The sequence below is a fragment of the Myotis yumanensis genome, unplaced genomic scaffold, assembly GCF_028538775.1.
Source record: "Myotis yumanensis isolate MYYU_CA2020_CCGP unplaced genomic scaffold, mMyoYum1.0.hap1 SCAF_1, whole genome shotgun sequence".
NCBI lineage: Eukaryota > Metazoa > Chordata > Mammalia > Chiroptera > Vespertilionidae > Myotis > Myotis yumanensis.
This window is the reverse complement of record NW_027223752.1, coordinates 4,513,205-4,537,104: the sequence shown is the minus strand read 5'-3', so window position 1 is coordinate 4,537,104 and position 23,900 is coordinate 4,513,205. Positions and strand designations below refer to the sequence as shown.

General features: G+C 38.0%; 1 protein-coding gene across 1 annotated transcript in view; it reads left to right on the top strand.

Moving 5' to 3' along the window:
- Nucleotides 1-23,900, top strand: part of ATG2B (autophagy related 2B) — a 73,094-nt gene that overhangs the window by 10,180 nt on the left and 39,014 nt on the right. The window contains exons 3-15 of the mRNA XM_070412634.1: nt 3,019-3,171; nt 3,590-3,692; nt 4,949-5,111; nt 6,299-6,478; nt 11,914-12,010; nt 13,207-13,392; nt 15,037-15,191; nt 15,283-15,388; nt 16,030-16,291; nt 18,065-18,215; nt 18,930-19,022; nt 19,154-19,342; nt 21,414-21,687. Coding sequence (XP_070268735.1) covers nt 3,019-3,171; nt 3,590-3,692; nt 4,949-5,111; nt 6,299-6,478; nt 11,914-12,010; nt 13,207-13,392; nt 15,037-15,191; nt 15,283-15,388; nt 16,030-16,291; nt 18,065-18,215; nt 18,930-19,022; nt 19,154-19,342; nt 21,414-21,687 — 2,112 coding nt within the window. The remainder of the gene's footprint in view (nt 1-3,018; nt 3,172-3,589; nt 3,693-4,948; nt 5,112-6,298; nt 6,479-11,913; nt 12,011-13,206; nt 13,393-15,036; nt 15,192-15,282; nt 15,389-16,029; nt 16,292-18,064; nt 18,216-18,929; nt 19,023-19,153; nt 19,343-21,413; nt 21,688-23,900) is intronic.

Sequence of the window (23,900 nt, the reverse complement as noted above, 5' to 3'; positions counted from 1 at the left end):
ATGGGTCGGTGTAGGGTGTGTGTATGTGTGTGATTGTATCTTTTATGTTACGTCTCTGCCTATTTACCCACAGGAACTTTAGTATGTAGATGGTTGATGTAATTATTTGTTACCAATTACTTACTGTGTTCTAAAGATTCAAAGGACTGTGCCAGAAAGCAAGGAAGTTCTCAAAAATTGTGGAGAATTGTTAAAAGGACACAAGATCAGGCTTGAAGGGGCTCCCATTAGCCAAACCTGAGAAAGCTTGAGTATCAAAAATAATGATGACAATAATGAATTATAACATGCTAAATTAAAAAAATGCCCTAAGTCCATATTGATGCAAATAAATAAATATGTAATGGGGACAGGGAGAAGGGAAAGATCTTTATTGCAGTAGAATACCTACTTACGTATAAATAACAAAAATAGAATTCACCATTCTTTTGGCCACCATAGTAAAAATTGATACAGAATAGAATCATCAATGAATGCTAATGCCATTTAGTGAAAGGTTGTTGAGGAGTTTAATATTTAGACAGTATCAAATTATGTCCCACTGATTTGTAGATTCTTCTTCTTAATCCTCACCAGAGGTTATGTATAGAGAGAGGAAGAGAGAGAAACATCCTTGTGAGAGATAAACATTAATCGGTTGCCTCCCTTAAGTGCCTTGACCAGGGATTGAACCCACAACCCAGGTATGTGCCCTGACCCAGGAATTGAACTCACAACCTTTTTGGTGTAAGGGATGATGCTTCAACCAATTGAGCCACCTGGCCAGGGCTACATATTTTTTACAAAGGGTAAACTTACCTTTATGTTAGAGAAAATTGACAGGCACCACCAAAAATAACTGACTGCATGTGTGTCCTGATGTAATCAACTGGGAAGGACACACATCAGTGTTGTACTTACTGTTCCTGCTAAATTATAAAGCAGCAGTCAGACACATCCAAAGTAAGGGAAGTTTTATAAAGTAAATAGTTGGTACTGTTAAAAATGTCGTGTAATGGAAGACAAGAAGGATGGAGGAACTGTTCCAGATTAAAGGAGGCTAAAGACATGAATAACTAATTGCAGTATATAATCAAGTCTTTGTTTGTTTATTGCTATGAAGGATGTTATCGGGGTAGCCGGGAAAATTTGGGTATAAAATATAAGAGTAGTATATATTAAAGTTATATTTCTTGGGTGTATTTTGCAGGAGGATGTTCTTGTTCTTAGGAGTTACATGCTGAGGTATTTAGGAGTGAGTGTTATGATGTCTGCAGTTTATCTTCAGATAGTTCAGCAAAAGTATGAGAGAGAGAGAGAGAGAGAGAGAGAATAGAATCTTGATGAATCTAGGTGAAGGGCACGCAGGTGTTCATTGTACAATTATTTCATCTCTTTCCTAGGTTTGGGTAAGTGGGCAAAAATTTTTGGAAGGAAAAGCTTTAAAGTTGTAATTGTTTACAAGTATATACGTGTGGTTGCTTTACTTGCACATGTTTTCTGACTTAAGCATATATAGTACCTCTTGCATGCCAGATACTATACTTAGTGCTTTACAAATATTATCTTCACAATAGCTCTTTGAAATAGATATTTTTTATTATCTTTATTTTTGCAGAACAGGTAATTGAGGCCTATATAAGTTTAATAATTTGTCCAAGGTCATAGCTATTAAGTGGAAAAGAGAGAATCTGAACTCAGCCAGTCTAGTTCTGGAGTCCTTGTTCTTAACCACTGTGCTATGTTGTATCTCAGATTTTCTACTACAAAGTGTGTATTTATGTGTGTGTGTGCATTTTAAGAACCAGTTAAGTTACGATGGTAAGTCATCTTAAATTATGAACTTAAATTCCTTTTTTTTCAGTGACAAGTGATGTTTTTAAACATATATTTGAAGAACTATAATTTCCAGTGCTGTCTGAATCACCAAGTTTAAATTATGCTTAGTAGAATTATAGTGCCTGTATTTTGAAAATTAGTAATCTGTGCATGGAAATCCTCCTTAATAACCCGGTATTTAATTAACAAGAATATTTTATCTTTTAACTATGAGTACATATAATAATACTTTCTGATGGAAAGTCAAATATTTTCTCCTTACTTTAAAACTGTCCTATTAGAAGGGCTTTTACAATTGATTTGGAAGACAGTAATTCTACTAATCTCTGCCCATTTGTTTTGAATAACAAAAGAAAGTGTGGTGGAATTCTCTCATGAGGGGAAGCGCTGGAAAGGATTTTTCAGTTCATGTGTTTCTTCCTCAAAGGTTGCTCTTTTGTTTTATCTACATTTATACTAACCCTCTAAAGCCTACATCAACTCTACCTGTACTTGTTTTCCTGTTAATTCCCTCAGCTAGAGAAATTCACCTCTTAGTGGTCATAATGTTTTCTGTTGAAACTTAATAGTTGTACTAATTCTTTTTAATCTTATCTCATTTCTTCTATTATGCTATAGGCTCTCTGAAGGCAGAATTAATAATTATTTTATTTTTCTACTCCTATTGGCGATCAGTTAATTAAGGCCGGCAGGCCAAATCTGGTTTTTGTAAAAAAAATTTTATTGGAACACCAAAATACTTCTTCATTTATTCATTCTCTCTGGTTGCTTTTGCACTGGAATGAAAGAGTTGAGTAGTTGTGATAGAGACTACATGGCCCCAAAAGCCTAATATATTTACTATCTGACTCTTTACAGAAAGTTTGTCAACTCCTGCTCTACAGTATTTTGAACAGCTCATGGGTGTGTAAAATACCCACTGAATGAGCACATGAATTAATATTTGGCAAATATATATCATGTACTCAGAGCACATGTCTCTGGACTTTTACTGTGATTTCTGCCCCCCCCCCCAGTCATTATAAGATGATGTTTAAATCTAAGGGGTAATTTCTGTAGAATATTGTATCCCTAGGTAACACCCTGTTGCTAAATATCTTGTAGAGGATTAATAATTTATCTACTTGAAATGTGTTATTTTAAGAAATGGCTTGTGGTAACTATGAAAAATTATTCAGGATTAATCTATATTTTCTGCAGCAACTGGATCTGAGCCTATGTATTGGTCAAGTTTCATGACCAGCAGTATGCAGTTGGCGAAGGAATGTCTTAGCCAGAAGCTAACAGATGAACAAGGAGAAGGATCCCAGCCTTTTGAAGGACTTGAAAAGTTTGCTGAAACCATTGAAACAGGTTTGGTATTATTGAGTATTTTTTAAAAAATCGAGATTTCATTTAGTATCTTTGTTTAGTAAGCCTTGTATAAGGAAAAGTCATTAAAGTGACTTTTAAATGAACTGTTCTCCCTTCAGAACTTTAGAATTGGGGTCATTTAAATATTGCATTCCATTTAGTTTCATGTTTTTTGTACTTCTCTTTGGGTTTACTTTATTATGCTTAGAATTGGGTCTGAATTCAACAGTGTTAGTCACTGCCCCCAGTGTCCATGAGATGTAACAACGGGCAAGTGCTCAGAACTCAAGAGTTTGGGATTTTTAAGGAAAGGAATTCAATTTTATTTTGTAAGTTCATATTAAACAAATTTAGTATTTATTCTTTCCTTCGAAGTTTTTATTTGTCTCTTATGTTGATGGTTACCTATTTACTTTAGTACTAAGAAGAGTAAAAGTCACTTTTATAGACACCGTCTTGAGAATTGAACATGTGCCAGAAAACTCCAAAACTGGAACTGCACTTGAAATTCGAATAGAAAGGTAAGACCTTTTATACCTGGAAAAATATGACCCTATTCTGTTTTTTAATGAATAACATACTCTAACTCTTATTAGACTTCAGAATGCTTTTGGAGGTGAGAAGTAATGATATTTAATTAATATATTGCGTAATTTCAGAGTAAAGTGCTGCTCTCCAAGCTATGTTCCAGTCCCTTTATGGAAAACGTAAAGTACCAGTTGGGGTATAATTATATATAATACTATGTCGAATTCAAAGCAAGAAATTCTCTTTTAGTTGCTGTCAAGTCAAAACAGTGTGCTGCTAAGCGTGAGGCACTCCCGCTGGGGAGTGTCAGGTTTTGCACATAAGCAGTGCACTCTAGGTGTGTCTCATTAATGTGAGCAGCAGTTTTGCTGCTTTGGTGAGAAAGGCTAAGACTTCTGTTTTCTTTGAGGATTCTGTGAGGGTATTATAAGGTCAACATGTGCAGTAGTGATTTATATAAACAGATATATATAAACATCGCTTTTGGTTTTCTGTGGATGCCCACTTGGACCCAGTAAATAGTTCTCAGCAGGGATTGACTTTATATCTCATGGGTGTTGATTAGAGTTACTGACTGTTCACTGTGTCTTAGTGCCATGAGAACTGCCCACAGAAATAAGCAGAATGAAGTATGTACACTGACCTCCAACAATACTTGTATATGGATCTGTGGGGGACCTTTGCCAAATTTTAAGCAGATAAGTTATGGGTTCTGTCTTTTCACAAAACATACCTATCAGTTATTGTTCAAAGATTTTTGAAATTAGGTTGCCCTACCTTAGATAGTATGTTAAATAATATCTAAAATCTCATACATTTAGAACTACTTCCCTTATTTTGATTAAACTGAAGATTAGTCAAGTATTTATAGCATAATCATAAGATTTCAAGACAGGTCATTTATGTCAGGCTTTTGACAGGGAGCCAGATGCCGTTTCACTGTTCCCCAGAGGTGTTTGGAGGGTACTCAGGAACTGTTCCTTGAAGCTAACTTTAGAAAGTTATTGATCCCCCCCCCCCCCCCCAATTTAGGAGCCTCATGAAGTTATCCTTACTGGGGGGTAAGGTCTCCTCATGAAATATTTACTGTGGTAAAGCATGGTAATGCTGACCCACATTATAGACACATCCTAAGGTGCTAACACTTGAAAAATCCCTTTAACTTAAACAGCTGTGTGCATTTCTTATCATTGCAAGTACGTTTTCCTAGAAGTTTTACGCAAATGCCCTTTTTGGTGTTAACTTTCAGAACTGTATACTGTGATGAAACTGCAGACGAGTCCTCAGGAATTAACGTCCATCAGCCTACAGCTTTTGCTCACAAGTTACTCCAGCTCTCTGGAGTGTCTCTCTTCTGGGATGAGTTTTCTGCATCAGCAAAATCTTCCCCAGTGTGTTCAACTGCACCAGTGGTAAGGAAAACAAAACCAAAACTACATCACAAATTTTTCAAAGGTTTAAGTGAGAGCTATTTTGCTAGAATATATAATGTGTTAATGAGTTTCCATCTGATCTGGAAAAGTAGGGACATATTTCAGAGATTTTAAAACATTCATATTTATAATTAACTAGAGGCCCGGTGCATGGAATTTGTGCACTTGCGGGGGGGTGTCTCTCAGCCCGGCCTGCTCCCTCTCACAGTCCTGGAGCCCTCAGGGCATGTCCGACTGACGGCTTAGGCCTGCTTCCTGGGGTGAGGGGGCCTAATGCTCCCCCTGTGGGAGTGCACAGACCACCAGGGAGCAGCTTCTGCCTTGAGCGTCTGCTCCCTGGTGGTCATTGCGCATCATAGCGACCAGTCATTTCTTCCTTTGGTCGATTTGCATATTAGCTTTTTATTATATAGGACTAGAGGCCCGATGCACAAAATTCGTGCAAGAGTAGGCCTTCCTTCCACCAGCTTCCCTCTGGCACCCAGCACCCGGGCTTCTCTCTGGCTGCCAGCAGGCACCCGGGACCCAGGTTTCCCTCATAGCCCCGGCTTAGTCCGGAAGGTTGTCCAGAAGGACGTCTGGTCTAATTAGCATATTACCCTTGTATTATTATAGCTGCCTTTCCTTTTTGCTGTGTATTAATTAGATAGAGAAACATTGGCTACTGTGGCTTGGGGAGCAAGGGTATATTAATAACTAATGTCCTTATACAATAAATGCAGGAAATCAAGCAATGTTCACATTTACCTTAAATAGTGATTGTATTGCTGAAAATTTATCTTACAAATCATATCTTAAATAAGTTTATAATTAAGGAGTTCTTTATTCCTCCTTTTATGTATCAAAATTAGTTGTTCTATAATTTATCTTTTGTTAATTCACAAATCAGATTTTCTTAATTATAGATCATCTATTAAGTTTTCTTATTACTGTAATTTGAACAGATGCTGTGCTTTTTTTTCATAAAGTCCTTTTTCATTATTAGTCTTCATTACCAAGGTACTGTGCTAACATACAATTGTGCTTCATACTAGCTATAAGATTCTGGTTTATCTATTGTAACGTAATACAGTTTTGCATGTCAAATATTTTCTTCTTAAATTGACATTTGTGTTTTGCAGTTTGATTTATTTGCAGTGTACTTTATTCTTATCACCCTATTGTAGGAAACTGAGCCAAAGCTGTCACCTAGCTGGAATCCTAAAATCGTTTATGAGCCACACCCACAGCTAACTAGAACTTTACCAGAGGTAGCCCCCTCTGACCCAGTACAGATTGGAGGGCTAATTGGTAGGTTGGAGTTGAGTCTCACGCTGAAACAAAATGAAGTGCTTCCTGGAGCTAAGGTTAGTATTTGTTTTACTTTCTGTAGTAAGAAGTGAAATAAAACTACAAGTATTCTGTAGTCTCTCCAATGACCCCTGATGGTTACTGTAGGTTATCCTAGAAAGAGGGGGCCCACTGTCCTGGAGTCAGCATTTTTGCTCTCAGCTGTGCCTATGCAAGTAGGTCACAAGTGCCTGTGCCCTCCTGCTGCTGCTCACACTCACTTTCCCCAACTCTCCCAGCTCAGAAACATTCATTGGTTCAGAGAACTAGGAATGGGCTATGCAAGAATACCTTTCTAGCTTCACAAAATAAAGTTTAAAGGAGGAGAGATTGGAAAGCCAGCTGACTGAAGATGTTTAATTATATGTAAGAATATTCAGCTTATGCATATTTTTAACTGGATGACTTTTTATAGATGTATAATATTAATGAAAAGAGATTGATTTTTTTCATGATGTCTCATAGGTTTTTTGAAGACTGTAAAGACACTGTATTCGTTTCTTAGGGAACAATATTGAACAGTCTGTTGGAGAATCAGGAAACATACATTTATTCAGTCAGTCAAACATGTATTTGTCAAGTGTTATTTTCAGACTTTGGAAACACATTTTCAGTACAAGCTCTGTAAAATGTAGTTTCAATTGAGAAGATATGGGGACTTTCTCATTGTGTGTTCACTGGTCTATCTTGCTCCAGATGTTTGAGTGACTGCTCTATGCTAGCAAGCTCTTGAGATCGATGCAGAGATGAGTGGAACTCAGTCTTTGCCTTTTAATAAAAGCTATGCTATGGAGGATAGAAATTGCTGTGGAATGTGGAGGCAGGAGCCCCTGAGTACATGTGAATGTACATAGGAAGGTTTTCAGAGGATTGAAGGCTCGCGGAAGTCCTTCCTTGGATTGGAACACCTAACTGGAATTGGAGGAAGAGGAGGAGGGTAGTGATTAGAATGGCAGCACCCGTATTATTGGTTGTCCCTCGTCTTCTGTGTACTGCTCTGTCCTACCTCGGATGGTACGAAATCCTCTCATTAGGATTTAAGCCTCTTTATTAAATAGCAGGAGGGGAGTGTTAATGCAGCAGAAAGCCATCGGTATGTGGGACACTGTAGGGAATCCCCTGCCTGGTAACATCCTTGGGAAACCAATACACACATGCCTCTGGGGAATTTTGCTGTTTTTCCAAGAAGGAAGAACCATCACAATTACTTTTATGGCTCTGTTCTGACTAATTACATATAGTCCTCAGCATTGGTATATTTGATATTAGTGTTAACTCAAACTTCTGCACGTTATGTACTGATTTGTATAAATGCCTTTCAGATGTTATTTTTGGTCATCTGTGTATTAGGTGACAAATGATACGGGGAACTGTTGCATGGTGGCATTGTTTGCCAGCCAGTATTTAATATTTGGAAATAGTATGTCCTTGCCCTTGTGTTAGTTTTTGTGTAATAACCGAGTATTTGAGTATATTTTGTTCTTATGTAATGAAAATGAATAGTAAATGGAAACATAAAAGTTCTAGATTAGCATTGAGAAACATAGATTTCATAAACTTAATATAGACCAGATGGCATTAATTAGGGTGCTCAAAGTGTTGTATCTTTAGTCTCTTTCTGATGTTCATTAGACTTAAGTCTTCACACTGTGGGTTCAACATGTTATGAAAGATTTCATGTTTTTTAGTTCTGATACTGGTGTCCACCTCAAATAGTGTAGAAGTTTGGTATTTCTCATACTCAGTTTTAACATATGTTTCCAGGAATGCATTATATATGAAAACAGGGAACTGCCTGCTGCATTTATACACATTTTGTTTCAATTTCCATGTTACATTGAGTTTGAAATTTATTTTAGTGTTACATCCTATAGTTGTAATATGTTTTCAACACTAACCAATTAAAATGCAATTTTTAAAAATTTGGTATATAGTCAGAAAGAGAGTTTCCCCCACTGACCTCAGACCGAACTTCTTGCTGATTTATGGCCTGCAATGTCAGCAGTCAGAAAGGAGCCCCATCAAACAAGTCCTCTGTTGACATAGGAAACTTCCAAACCTGTATAGAGTTTCTGAGTTTATTTGAGCCAAAACTGACGACAGTTTCCAGGAAGGGAGGTGTCCACTGCTCCTGAGAATGACAGTTTTGATCCTTTTGTTCGTTTGAAATTGAGGAAACAGGATTATATGAAGGTGGGGATTGGATTACAAAATAGTTAAGATTATATGCTCTCAGTAAAGAAGTTATATGGCCGGGCGTGACTACCCACCATGCCCTGCCAAGTTAGGAATTTATTTATGATCAGTTCACCCTATGAGTTACTTTCTGTTGAACACTTTTTTGTCCACACCTCAATGGACAGAATGGAAGGAATGGGGACTTTCCATCTGGGTCAGCACAGGTTACAATCCTGGCTCTGGCTCTGTTAGACAGCCTTGTGAAAATCCTTTCATCTTTGTGAGCCTGCTTCCTCATCAGTAAAGCAGCAGTAGTACTAAGAATTAGAGGAAATACAATAAAAACACCTAGGATAGTGCCCTGATACTAACAAAGGGAGATGATGATGATGATGATGATTATGATTATGATTAGGGAATTCTTTTTTTTTTTTTTTTGTCTTGTTAATCCTCACTGGAGGATATTTTTCCTCCAGTTTGAGTGACTGCTCTATGCTAGCAAGCTCTTGATTTTTAGGGAGAGTGGGGAGAGAGGCAAAAACAGAGAGAAACATCAATGTGAGAGAAACACATCGATTGGTTGCCTCCTGCATGTGCCCCGATCAGGGTCTGGACCAGGGAGAAGCCTGCAACCTAGGTATGTGCCCTTGACTGGAATCAAACCCTGGACCCTTTGGTCCGCAGGCTGACGCTCTATCCACTGAGTCAAACTGGCTAGGGCTGGAGAATTCTTGGTTAGATCATGAAAATCTCTCAAAATCAATGTGTAATTTTACTTTTATTTCTAGAATCAGAAGACATTTGTTTTTCTCTTGGGGAAGATGCCATTTTCCAAATATAAGTGTTTTGTTTTGTTTGTTTTTTTAAATGTATTTTATTGATTTTTTACAGAGAGGAAGGGAGAGGGATAGTGAGTTAGAAACATCGATGAGAGAGAAACATCAATCAGCTGCCTCCTGCACACTCCCCACTGGGGATGTGCCCGCAACCAAGGTACATGCCCTTGACCGGAATCGAACCTGGGACCCTTGAGTCCGCAGGCTGACGTTCTATCCACTGAGCCAAATCGGTTAGGGCCCAAATATAAGTCTTTTATTATAAAACTAGAGGCCCGGTGCACGAAATTCGTGCACTGGGGATGGGTTGGGGGTCCCTTAGCCCAGCATGTGACCTCCTGCAGTCCGGGACCCCTCCCTTGTTACTGCCCACCTGCTTGCTGCTTCCTACCGCTTGGCTTGCTGCTCCTTAGTGCTGCCACGAAGACCTTGGGTCTGCTGGGTGCTGGGCCTGTGGGTTTGTGTCTCTGATACCCCCAGCAGCCCCAGCACCAAAATGGCAGGCCTTGGGGCTGCTGGGTACAGGCCCCCCGTTGTGTGTTTGTGTCTTCTATCAGGCCCCCAGCAACCCCAGCACCACCTAAATAACTTAAGGGAAACTTTATTTAGTCTTCTTTTAAAAGCAATCTAGTTTAAAAATGAGTTGCAGTTAAGACAGAACAAAGAACATGGTACCTAAGAGTGAGATAGACTGACAGAGGAGAGGCTGGGCACTGGTCAGGGGTTTGCATGCCAACTGTTCTACACTTGGGAAATGATGTAAAATCAGTTTCTTTAGTTTTCTGCTTAATGGTCTTCTCCAGCACTGAGGTCAGAGGAGCCGCCTTCTAGCCCGTAGGCTGCTTCTGAGTAGAAAATTTCGCCATAGGCCTCTGCCTAGGACAGGACCTCTGAACCCCCAGGGTGCATAAACACACAGGGCTTCCATCAGGCTCCGCTGATCCCAGGCCAGGAGGCCTCTCGGCTCTGCTGATCCCGGGGCGGGGAGGCCTCTCGGCTCCGCTGATCCCCAGGCCGGGAGGCCTCTCGGCTCCGCTGATCCAGGCGACCGGGAGGCCTCTCGGCTCCACTGATCCCGGGGCCCGGAGGCCTCGCGGCTCCGCTGATCCCCGGGCAGTGAGGCCTCTCTGCTCTGCGGCTTCAGGGCTGTTTGGCCTCACCGCTTGGAGCCTGAGTATGCAGATTAACCAGCATCTTTTAGCTTCTATAATTGAAACATTGTATCTTTTGGAGCTGTTGCTTCAGGAGCTCAGAGCCCCGCAGCTGCAGGCGGGAACCTTGGTTTCCTCTATCGCTGGGGCAACCAAGCATCCTGTTCTCAGCTGCCTGGCTGCCAGCCGCCATCTTGGCTGACAGTTAATTTGCATATACTCACTGATTAGCCAATGAAAAGGGTAGCGGTCGTACGCTAATTACCATGTTTCTCTTTTATTAGTGTAGATTGCAATAGGAGTCAGTGTTTGCATTAGAACTAAAAAGAGGTGAATGAAAAGTAAGGCAAGTGTATTCAACTCTTTAGAACGTGATATGTAGAGTTGAATAATTTTTTTTTCTTCTTCAGAATAAACTCCATAGAAATCAGGATGAGAGTGGGATGGGGCTTTTATTTTTAGAAGGAAAAAATAGAGAGCTGGAAAAGAGAAGGAAAGTCTACATGAGCATCCTTCTTCTATCAGCATTAAAAAAAAAAATTAGAGGAAGGGAGAAGGAGAGAGAAATGGAAACATCAATGATGAGAGAGAATCATAGATCAGCTATCTCCTGCATGCCCCCATTGGGGATCGAGACTGCAACCCAGGCATGTGCCCTGATTGGGAATCGAACCGTGACTTCCTGGTTCATAAGTTGATGCTCAACCACTGAGCTACACTGGCTGGACCTATTGCCATTTCTGATGTGGCTTTCACTCCCATGCCCAGGCGGGAGTGGGTTTTGTGGAACGCAGTGGGCATTTGGAGAGGCACACCATTGGCAGGAAAAATTCTTACATGCTCTACTAAGGAGTGTTATCTACAGGCAAACTCATGAAAGCCAACTTTATTTGCTCTTGATTTAAATCAGGCTTTAAGGATTATGATTGGAGTCTTTTGAAATCATGATGGGAATGAATATTCTACTACTGCTGTCTTAACATTCTTTCTTGGAGACTATGTCTTAAGGCCTCAAATACCTTAAATACTCAAAACTTAAGACAAAAAGTATGACATTGGACTTGCCAACATGGACTTTCTCAGGAGGATTTTCCCTCATAGAACAAGTTTGGGAATCATTAAATCTTATACTGTAGATTGTGTGAATTAGTAGAGAGAATCTTAGGTGAAGAAAACCAAGACTAAATAATCAGTACCATCTCAGTGTATTAAAGTGTACTTGGACTTGTGGTGACAAGATTATAGACAGTGTTCATCCTGAATGTTTGTCTTTCTTTTTTTTTGAAGTTGGATATTGATGGACAGATAGACTCTATTCATCTATTCCTGTCTCCAAGACAGGTACACTTGCTTTTGGATATGTTAGCAGCTATTGCTGGACCAGGCAAGTAGAACTCTGTTGTTACTATTTTTAATTCTTTAAAACTTTTTAGTTAAAATATACAACATACATATAGGGCATTCTCTTATAGAGGAATGTGTGAAATGTATTGTAAATAAGGAAGATGTATTGTAAATAAGAATTCTAAACAGTTAAACTTAATTGGATTATTTATTTACTTATTTTTTAAAAATATATTTTATTGATTCTTTACAGAGAGGAAGGGAGAGGGATAGAGAGTTAGAATTAGAATCATCGATGAGAGAGAAACATCCATCAGTTGCTTCCTGCTCACCCCTTACTGGGGATGTGCCCACAACCAAGGTACATGCCCTTGACTGGAATCGAACCTGGGACCTTTCAGTCCGCAGGCCGACACTCTATCCACTGAGCCAAACCGGTTAGGGCTACTTATTATTTTTAAATCATTACCTGAAGGTATGTTTTTTATTGATAAGAGAGAGAGAGAGTGAAAAAAATCCATCCATCTGAGAAAGAAACATAATTAGTTGCCTCCTGTAGGTGCCCCTACCAGGTATTGAACTCTCAACCTACATATGTGCTACAACCTTTCAGTGTACGGGATGACACTCCAACCAACTGAGCCGCCTGCTCAGAGCTGATTGGATCTTTTAAATTGTGTTACCATGGCTCAAATTAGCATTCAGGTTATTTATGTCATCTTAACTTTTTAAAAATTGTCTGGCTTATTTCCTTCGTTGGCAATAGTATTTCACACAACTGAGAAAGTATAATTCTTTAACACAGCAAGTAGCACACATTTTAAATGACTTATTTTTCAAAGATAAGATTTTTGAGATTTCTAACTATATGCTTGAAGTTATTGCTTAGATTTCCAGTTCGTATAAAACAGGTGGTTTAGCACTGGCAGTGCTATTACAATGCTGTGATATGAAGGCTGCTGGGAAATGGAGTTAGTAATGAAAGAACAAAAGATCCTGTGAGAAGGGTTACATTTCTAAGTTGATCTAACCACTGCATTACAGTGATAACCACAGCAGTGGTACATGTGCTATAGAGTCGCTCTTTGATTTTGTTTTATAAATCATAATTTATTCCTATGAAAGCCAGTTTACAAAAATGTGGCCATTGGTATTGGATAAGTGTGTTTTTGGAGAGAAATGATAAGTAACTCCAAGTTTAATTACTGTTTTGCTTTTCTTTTTGTATACTTGTAGAAAATTCTAGCAAATTAGGTTTAGCTAATAAAGATAGAAAGAATCGACCTATGCAGCAGGAAGAAGAATATCGCATTCAGATGGAATTAAACCGCTATTATTTGAGAAAAGATTCCCTTTCTGTGGGTGTATCTTCAGAGCAAAGCCTTTATGAGTCAGAAACGGCTCGTACACCTTCTAGCCGTGGTAAGCAACTCAAAAAGTTGACATCAGAATCATATGTTATCATCATAGGGCAAAGTGAACTTAATTTTGGCTGCTGTAACATGGGGTTGAACAAAAAAATCCTTATTGTACGGTTTAAATGTCTAAGTTTAAATTTCTAACCACAGCATTATAGTGACATGCTACAGTATCATTTTTCGATTGTGTAGTTTACATAAATCATGATTTATTCTAAGGAAAGTCAGTTTATAAAGATATCGATTTACATGAGAACTAAAGGGGGGTAATTCTTCATCTGTCAATTTCTTATGTGTTCACATAATGATTTATAGATTCCTTTAAATAGGAACCTTTCTCTATTAATCTATCAATTATATGTAAATATAATCTTTTTTTAAAAAAATACATCTTTATTGATTTTAGAGAGGAAGGGAGAGGGAGAGAGAGATAGGAACATCAATGATGAGAGAGAATCATTGACCAGCTGCCTCCTGCATGCCCCCTACTAGGGATCAAGCCCACAACCGGGCATGTGCCCTTGACCGGAATTGAACCCGGGACTCTTCAGGCTGCAGGCTATCTACTGAGCCAAAACAGCTAGGGCTTAGTATAATCTTTATTCAGTTTACTGGCATTTTGAGGTGTTTCAGAATGTATGAGTACTAATATCCAAAATAACAAAAATCAAAGTATGGGATGTTGAACGAAATAGAAAATTGAAGTCAACTTAAGAAATGTTGGTTATAACAAATTTTATTTGCACGAGGGTAAAACAATCTCCAGAAAGATAGAAGTGAAATGTAAATAAATTTGAAATAATACATGCAGCTCTTTTTTCTTTTTAAAGAAATAGCAGTATCCATATGATACCAGATGTTGCAAGATATATATAGGGTGTCCCTAAAAATGTATACACAGTTTAACAGCTGACAGCTTAATTTTGAAAATAAAATATATTTTAATATACACTTTATAATTATTCAAAGTGTGTATATACATTTTTGGGGGCACCCTATGTATATATAATTTTAACAACTGGATTTTAACTTCTAAATTGTAATATAACACTTAAAAATATACTAGGTAATACTACGTGTGTGTGTGTGTGTGTGTGTGTATATATATATGTGTGTGTGTATGTGTATATACATATATATATACACACGTAGACATACACATACACACATATATATATGTATATATATATAATATATTTTTATTGATTTCAGAGAGGAAAGAAGAGGGAGAGAGAGAGAGAAATATCGATGATGAGAGAGAATCATTGATCGGCTGCCTCCTGCACGCCCCACACTGGGGATTGAGCCCACAAACCAGGCATGTGCCCTTGACCGGAATTGAACCTGGGACCTTTCAGTTTGCAGGCCGATGCTCTATCCACTGAGCCAAATCGGCTAGGGCATCATATATTTTTTAAAAAGTTCAACAGTATAGCATAACCTTTGGTTGACCTATGTTCAATTGAGTTTTTACTGTGCCATTTATGTCTTAGATCCAAATAAATTATCTCACTGGAAATAACATAAAATTTAGGGTAGCCTATATCTCAGGTAATCTGAAAGAAGAATACTATATTAAGTGTATATTAACTTAAAAGATGTAGATTTTTGGAATTACAATACAATTGACAAAGTTAATTCTCTTTAGAAGAAGAAGTTTTCTTCTCCATGGCTGATATGGACATGTCCCATAGCCTCTCTTCTCTTCCACCTCTTGGGGATCCCCCAAATATGGACCTTGAGTTATCGTTAACTAGCACATATACAAATACCCCAGCTGGATCTCCCTTAAGTGCTACTGTGGTAAAGTATTATTTAATTTTTGTTCTATTCTTGAAAACTTGCTTCTAAAATTCAATATTTTATTCATCTGCTTTACACATTTCTTTTATAGCTTCAGCCAACCTGGGGAGATTTCCTTGACCATCATAAAGAACAGCCAGTAAGAGGGTCAACACTGCCGTCCAACCTAGTTCACCCATCGTCTCTACAGAAGACTTGTAAGTGACAAATAAGATCGTTGTTGACAGTTTCCTCTAGGATTTTAAAAAACTTAAAATTAAAAAAAAATGCCATCCTGCTTCTTTTCTTTTCCTTCGTATATATATGAAGCATTGCTGAGCAACTCACTGTGAAGTGTTTAACGTTTCCTGTATTCTTTGGGTACTTAAAAACTTAAGTATTTTTAGTAAAAAGTTCACCATAAATTTCATATTATTGTAGTTGAAGAGTCTCAACCAACCATCTGATTTTTGTTTCACTGTTTATACTTTCCTTGAAAGAGAACCTCAGGTTTATTCCCTGCAAAATTTATTTGGAGTAGAATACAGGCTTGAAGGAAAATTTAGTGAGCAGGTTGGGTTCATCTTTGATTTTTCCAGTACAGCTTTATTAATGCAAAGCTTTGTTCATACATTTCCTATTGTAGCATACTTCTTTGTACTTCAGGTACCAAGGATCCTGCATGTGAAATGCAGAAAGATAACAGTTCATTTTATTTTACTTGTTTAATATCATTCAAACTATTGTGTAATCACCTGTTTTTGAAAAGGAATGCACGAATAAATGTCATAATTTTGATATAATGGATTGTTTTTAAGTGTTAAATTTTATGTGTATAATTTGAACACATGCATTTCAGCTCTCCCCTCTAGATCTGTCTCAATGGATGAATCCAGGCCTGAGCTCATTTTTCGACTCGCTGTGGGAACTTTGTCCGTCTCTGTGCTTCACATTGATCCATTGTCTCCACCTGAAACATCATTGAACCTTAATCCATTGACACCTCTGGCGATAGCTTTCTTTTCTTGTATAGAAAAGATAGATCCAGCGAGATTTTCAACAGATGATTTTAAATCTTTCAGAACAGTATTTGCAGAAGCTTGCTCACATGATCACCTTAGGTAAATGCTGTCATATTTATTAACAATTCTTGAAAAAGAACCAAAGTGGACTTTTATTTTTATCTATCTACCTCACTCCATTTGTTTTTCTAATTCACATTTTATTTGTAAATGAGTGGAATGAGGGAGGTTTTCTTCCACTGCTGCAAAGATGTTTATCACAGACTCTCTCACTCAGGTTATTCAGATATAAGCTGTAGATAATCTGGAGTTTGGAGAATTTCTTTTGTTTAGCTCCCTGCCCTGCTCTTGTCAAATTTCTTTGACCACATTATGCCATCATGCCTACTGACACCATTACAATCATAAAAATAGTTGTTCTTGTTACTGGCTTAGCAGAGATGGCAGTGGTGGTAGGAGTAGAATAAACTTATTAGAAGGAACTTGGAAATGATCCATATGCCACTGGCTATGAGGAAATGGTACTGAGGCTGGGGAGCTTGATGCTACATTTTCACCTTCTATTTAGAAAACTGTCCAGATAGTCTATGATCTCTCCAAGGGTTGAGTTCTAATAGATGAGATAATTAAATTTCTAAGTATAGTATTGTTAATGTGTTAACATTACATACATATGTGTTACATACATATTTTATAGTATTGTTCATGCTATTTATTTTAACATGAAAGTGACCTGTAAGTTATCAAGTCTTGTTATTTAATACAATGATTTATACAATATATTAATGTTTTTAGAAAATATTTTGGGCTTTTATTTTAAGTAACTTTTTTGAAGTATTAAAATTAATATGCAAATAGCTTTTATATTTAGCAAAAGAAATTCTGCAGGTTAGAACCATTGTATCTATTTTTAACAAACTACAAAAAAAACCAACCGTTTTTTTCTTCCTGTTATTTTTTATTTATTTATTTTTTAAAATATATTTTATTGATTTTTTTACAGAGAGGAAGGGAGAGGGATAGAGAGTTAGAAACATCGATGGGAGAGAAACATCCATCAGCTGCCTCCTGCACACCCCCTACTGGGACGTGCCTGCAACCAAGGTACATGCCCTTGACCAGACTCGAACCTGGGGTCCTTCAGTCTGCAGGCCGGCGCTCTATCCACTGAGCCAAACCGGTTAGGGCATGTTATTATATTTTTAAATATATTTTTATTGATTTCAGAGAGGGAGGGTGAGGGAGAGAGAATGAGAAACATCAATGATGAGAAAGTATCATTGATCAGCTGCCTCCTGCATGCCCTCTTCTAGGGATTGAGCCTGCAACCGGGGCATGTGCCCTTGACCGGAATTGAACCTGGGGCCCTTCAGTCCGCAGGCTGAAGCTCTGTTTACTGAGCCAAACTGGCTAGGGCTCTTCCAGTTTTTGATGAGGTTTCAAATATCTGTCAGTAGGAAATACAACAAAAGCAATAAAAACTAGAGGAATACCTTCATTTGAGCACTGAAGTTTTAAAAATATTACATGATGTTTTAGATAATTTTAAGAAACTATTACATACATACTTTATAGTTTTAAAGATTTTATCCACTGCAGTGTGCATTTTAAAATGTGGAAGGAGGAAGGGCGGTGTTGGGAAGTAAATATATCCTGGATAATTTCCTGTCAACCGAACTGGTTTCTTTATCTTATGTCAGGGAAATTTTAAATAATCTTTCTGGTTAATATCCTTAGGAATATTAGTTACAACTTGAATTTATCAGAATAGGTAGGTCATTGTTATACTTCATTAATACTTGTGTACTGTTTGACACATTGTTTAATCTAGAATCCAATGCATACTCTCAACTGCTTCATGTCTTATTGTAGATTCATAGGCACTGGCATCAAAGTATCCTATGAACAAAGACAAAGATCAGCCTCCAGGTATTTTAGTACTGATATGTCTATTGGTCAAATGGAACTTTTGGAGTGCCTGTTTCCAACTGATTTTCATTCTGTTTCTCCTCACTATACAGAGGTAAATGCTAAGTACTTTCCCTTTATGATTATTCTTTAAGTCTGTCTTGCTCTTTAAGAATTGTATGAACAGAAGTGATTTTCTTAAGGGATAGGAAGTAATATAGGAAGAGGTGTGTGTGTGTGTGTGTGTGTGCGCATTTGTTTTATTGAGACAGATTTTTAAGTATGGCTTTCATGGCAATAAGAGTCTGTTAAATTGTTTGATTTAGAGTTGACAGGTTATGGGCAAATGACTTCATTTCACTCATTTTCTAAGCACTCTTAATTTCAGGAGAATTCTGTTATTCACCTAATAGCTGCTGTGTGCTAAGCACTGTTCAGTCACTGTTGAAGACAAGTGCAATGTCTTGGTTTGTTTATTATTAATCTGTTGTTATTCCTATCCTAATAGTGTGTCCAAGAGAGACTTTTCTAAGCTATCAGAGTGGCATTTGTTGCTTTTATTTTGCCCTCATGTACTTTTTACTTCAAAGCAGTTTCTTGGGCATTTATTTACTTGAGTCCTCCCTACATTCTGTAGGTGAGGTACTAAGTATCACAAAAGTTAACTAACCTGTCAAGATTCATATTGGTAGTAAGTGACAATGAAAACTTAAAGTTTCCTGACTCCAAAAAATTCTTCCCAATATTATGTTAGCGCGTCTGTTAATTCATTTGATTAATTATAGCTTAATATCTTAACCTTTAATTTATTTTCATGTTTGTTTTTAAGCTTTTAATGTTCCATTCCAAAGAACGAACTGACTCCCACCCCCCTGTGTGTCTTCAGCTTCATTATAAGCATTCTGAGAATAAAGGCCCCCAGGTAAGAGATCTTTCTCTGTGATTACCACCTGTAAGTTTTTATTTGACATACATTTTGTCACAAATGGAAGGTTTTAACTTAGTTTTATAGTATCATTAGTGATCATATTAATGCTTTTCTTCTTTTAAAAGGGTAATCAAGCAAGACTTAGTTCTGTTCCTCAGAAGGCAGAATTACAAATTAAATTAAATCCCGTATTTTGTGAGCTGGATATCAGTATTGTGGACAGATTAAATTCCTTGCTTCAACCACAGAAACTTACTACAGTAGAGATGATGGCATCTCACATGTATACTTCATATAATAAACATATTAGTCTGGTAAGTAGTCAAAAGTTGCAAATGCTAATCAGAATTACTAATAAGCTCATAGGCTTATTTGGATCATTTCTGAACTTAAGTATTCTTAAATTAACATTATTGGTAATAATGAAAAATGGAGACGTCTTTTATGTCTGGATATTAGATAGCTAAATAAGTTTTGCTAACATCCTGGGTGAAACTCTTTACACCAATTTTAAATGATGGTTGTGAAGATGGTGCAGCAACGTGAAGAAGGCTTGTGAAGAAGTAAACTTCCATTACAATGGTGTGAATAAAATTGATGTATAGAAAAAGAATGAACGGAAATACACCAGTTGGTAGTATTGATTTTGTTAGAGAAATAGAATTAGATTTTCTTTCCTTTTCGGTGTTATCTTAATTTTACAAACTGTGATTATAATATCTTCACAAAATTTTAGCTACTCACACATTTCACAAAGTACTTGAGCCACCTATAAAATGTAGCCCATATAAGATAAGATATACTTTTGAAGATGGGAACATATTTCACAGTGTTATTGGGCATCACATTATGTGACTTGTACTTAAATCTGGTTCCTGGTGTCTTTTCAAAAGCAAATTAAATAAGTCAGATTTGCAAGAAATCTATTAGGAATTTGGGAGGTGTAGGACCAGGAACAGAGATAACTTTGGTTGAAAAGAAAATATATTTTATTTTTTACTTTATTTCCTTCTCCCTCACTTAGTGATGGTATCAGATTAAATCAGCATTCTTTAATTTTTGTCACCAGTTGCTTGTTATTTTAAGTTCTGTGGGACTAATGTCTCTATTTGCTGTCAGCTATAGGTGTATTATTTTTGCTGAAGTAAGAGATAGAACTGGAATGTCAGATGGGGAGAGAAAGAATAGCTTTGTTAAAAATCCAACTCTAGCACCAAAGGGAACTTTATAATCTGGGTGGTTAGAGACTGATTCATGATTGTGCACCCTGGACTAAAGCTTTATCTTTCAATGCATTTTAGAGAAAAAATAGAAACAGGCTTTTATCTGAAGGGCATGTTCTTTGGACTTTTTACTATAACATGGCTGGAGTAAATGGTGCATGTGTATTTTGGTTTCTAAGAGCCATTTGTTGGGATCATGCCCTTGGGATGAATGAGAACACAGAGTGAGTCATTTACTGGATATTTATGTAGAACTTGTGATGTGCCAGGCTCTGGGCTTAGTCCAGGAAGTACAAAGACGAGTCAGGGATGGCCCTTTGCAATTGGCATACTTCGTCTGATTTCACATTCATATTGAGTCTTTAAAGTAGCATATTTGTAGGTAAATCCTTCAAACTGAATACGGGGTACTATAGTGATTTTTAACTATTGAATTTGTTGATGAGCTAATTTACATGTTATTCTTTTTAAACCTGTAGTGAAATATATATCACTGTGTTTTGCTCTTTGGCTCAGCTTTTATTTTTATTTATTTTATATGAGGGTTTACATGTTGCCAGTATTCTGGTTTTTATCAATGGCTATCCTATCTAATAAAGAGGGAATATACAAATTGACCATCACACCATCACAAAGATGGTGGTGCCCATAGCCACAAGATGGCAGCGCCCAGTCCCCTCAGCCCTGCTGGAGTCCCCCAATCCTTTCAGTCCCGCCGGAGGAGGTGGCAGGCACGCGGTGTGGCCAGACCCGCCCTCAGCCCCCCAGCCGCGAGGGCCACCTGAGGCTCAGGTCACCAGGGCTGGCCAAGGCTTGTGTTACCGGCAGTGGCAGCAGCAGAGGAGTGATGGGGCGTCACCTTCCCCTGATCGAAGGGTCTCCTCCCGCCCCTGAGGGCTCCCGGACTGTGAGAGGGGGCAGGCCAGGCTGACGGACCCCCCTCCAGCGCATGAATTTTCATGCACTGGGCCTCTAGTTGGATTATAAAATTTCATTACACTAAACTAATATGGTAGTGGTTATTTTGAATTGTGTTTTAATGTACTATACTGAATGAGGAAATGTGATTATACATATTGCAATGTTGAGTACTTGAATACTAATGTCACTTGTTTATTTACTTAATTTAACATTTGGCCTATATTTTGATGTTTTGTTTTAGCACAAGGCTTTCACTGAAGTGTTTCTAGATGACTCACATAATCCTGCTAATTGTCGAATATCGGTACAAGTTGCCACACCAGCATTAAACCTTTCTGTTCGTTTCCCAATACCCGATCTTCGATCAGATCAGGAAAGAGGACCGTGGTTTAAGAAGTCACTTCAGAAGGAGATTCTTCATTTAGCATTCACAGATCTAGAATTTAAGACTGAATTCATAGGAGGATCAACCCCAGAACAAATTAAATTGGAACTTACCTTTAGAGAACTAACTGGTAAGATTGCACGTGCCTGTAAAGGCACAGACTGTAAACAAACAGCTAGCTGCTGCTGAAGCCTAGAGCATGAAAAAGTATATGACAGCTGCAAAACATACAATTAAAAAACATAATGTTAGAGAAAAAGAGTAACAACTTTTTCCCAGTGTTGTATACAAATATGTAAGATAAGTCAGTTTTTTAAAATATATTTTTTTATTGTTGACAGTATTATAGATTTCTCCCTTTACCTCCTCACACACCCAGGTCTTTACCACTCACTGTGTGTCCATGGGCTATGCATATAAGTTTATAAGTTCTTCGGTTTCTCTCTCCTCATCCCCTCACCCCACATTGAGTCTTTTTTATGCCTCCATTGCTTCGGGTCCTATTTTGTTGGTCAGTTCATTTTGTTCATTAGATTCCACAAATTAAGTGAGATTATGTGATATTTGTCTTTCTCAGGTTGGCTTATTTCACTTAGCATAGTAGTCTCCAGGTCCATCCATGCAGTCCTGAAGAGACCCTCTTTTTACAGCTGCATAGTTTTCCATTGTGTAAATGTCCCACAGCTTTTATCCACTCATCTACTGATGGGCACTTAGACAGTTTCCAAATCTTAGCTATTGTAAATAACACTGCTATGAACATATGAGTGCATATATTCTTTCTGAGTGATGTTTTGGAGATTTTAGGATATTTTCCCAGAAGTGGGATCTCTGGGTCAAATGGAAGTTCCATTTTTAATTTTTTGAGGAAAATCCATACTGTTTTCCATTCCCACCAGCAGTGAACTAGTGTTCCCTTTTCTCCACATCCTCACCAGCACTTGCTGTTTGTTAATTTATTGATGATAGTCATTCTGACAGGTGTGAGGTGACATCTCATTGTGGTTTTAATTTGCATCTCTCTGATGATTAGTGACTGAGCATTTTTTCATATGTCTCTTGGCCATTTGTATGCCCTCTTTGGAGAAGTGTCTGTTCAGGTCCTCTGCCCATTTTTAAATTGGATTGTTTATCTTCCTTTTGTTGAGTTGTACGAGTACTTTATATATTTTGGAGATTAACCTCTTATCAGAATTATCATTGGCAAACATGTTCTCTCATACAATGGGTTCCCTTTTCATTTTGCTGGTGGTTTCTTTGCTGTGCAGAAGCTTTTTATTTTGATGTAGTCCCATTTGTTTATTTTTTCCTTTGTTTCTCTTGCCCTAGGAGATGTGTTAGCAAAAATTCTGCTATGTGAGATATGTCAGTTTTTGAAAAGAAATTACTAAGCACGATGATTTGTTTGCTTGGTTAAAATACTTCTTTACTCCGGGGGAATGTAGTGCCGGTGTCTACATCTTTACCACCAGCCATGCATTCCACTGACCTAGAGGGCTGCTAGCCAGAATTTGAGTACCACTCTGTGTTAGCAAATGCATTGAGCACTTCACACATGTTATCTGTGTCCTTTAATCATCATAATCATGTAGGCTTATTATTCCCAATCATTTTTGTCATTTGTACGCGGGGAATCTGTAGACTTAAGTAGAGGGACCTTCTTAGGTCAGGTAGTAGTAAGTGGCAGCATCAGATTCAGACCCAAGTCTAACACTAGAGCTTGAGCTTTTTACCATCATGCTGCTCTCTCTTGTGACTTTCCTTTGTGAAACGTGTTTTAAGTTTTTCTGTATTTGCTTTTGTCAGTGTGTATATATACATACTTAGAGTGAATCGAGTCTATGAAGAACGCAGGATGGGTGATTGTGACGTTTTTTGGTGTTTGTTTTTGTGTGTGATTCCTTAACAGCCTGCCTGTCACTACACCTCCCCTCTGCCACTCCACCCCTTCTCATCACACCTTCCCACCACACCCCTTCTCTGCTCACCTTCCCCCCACACCCCTTTTCTGCTCACCTTCCCACCACACCCCTTCTCTGCTCACCTTCCCACCACACCCCTTCTCTGCTCACCTTCCCACCACACCCCTTCTCTGCTCACCTTCCACTAGGGGAATAGGCTGCAAAGTTTCCCTTCCCTTCTCTCTGAGCTTGACACATTCTTAGAGATCTTTAAAACTGACTCTTGTCAATATGACTTCATGAAAGGGCCTTTAGGGGTTACCTAATATTTTCTTATCTCCAGTGGTAAGAGACTCATTATTCTGGAGGAAAGTCATTCCTTGTAAAATGGAATGAATAGACATCTATAGTGTTATTGTGAATAGAGGTAATTCTTACAGTG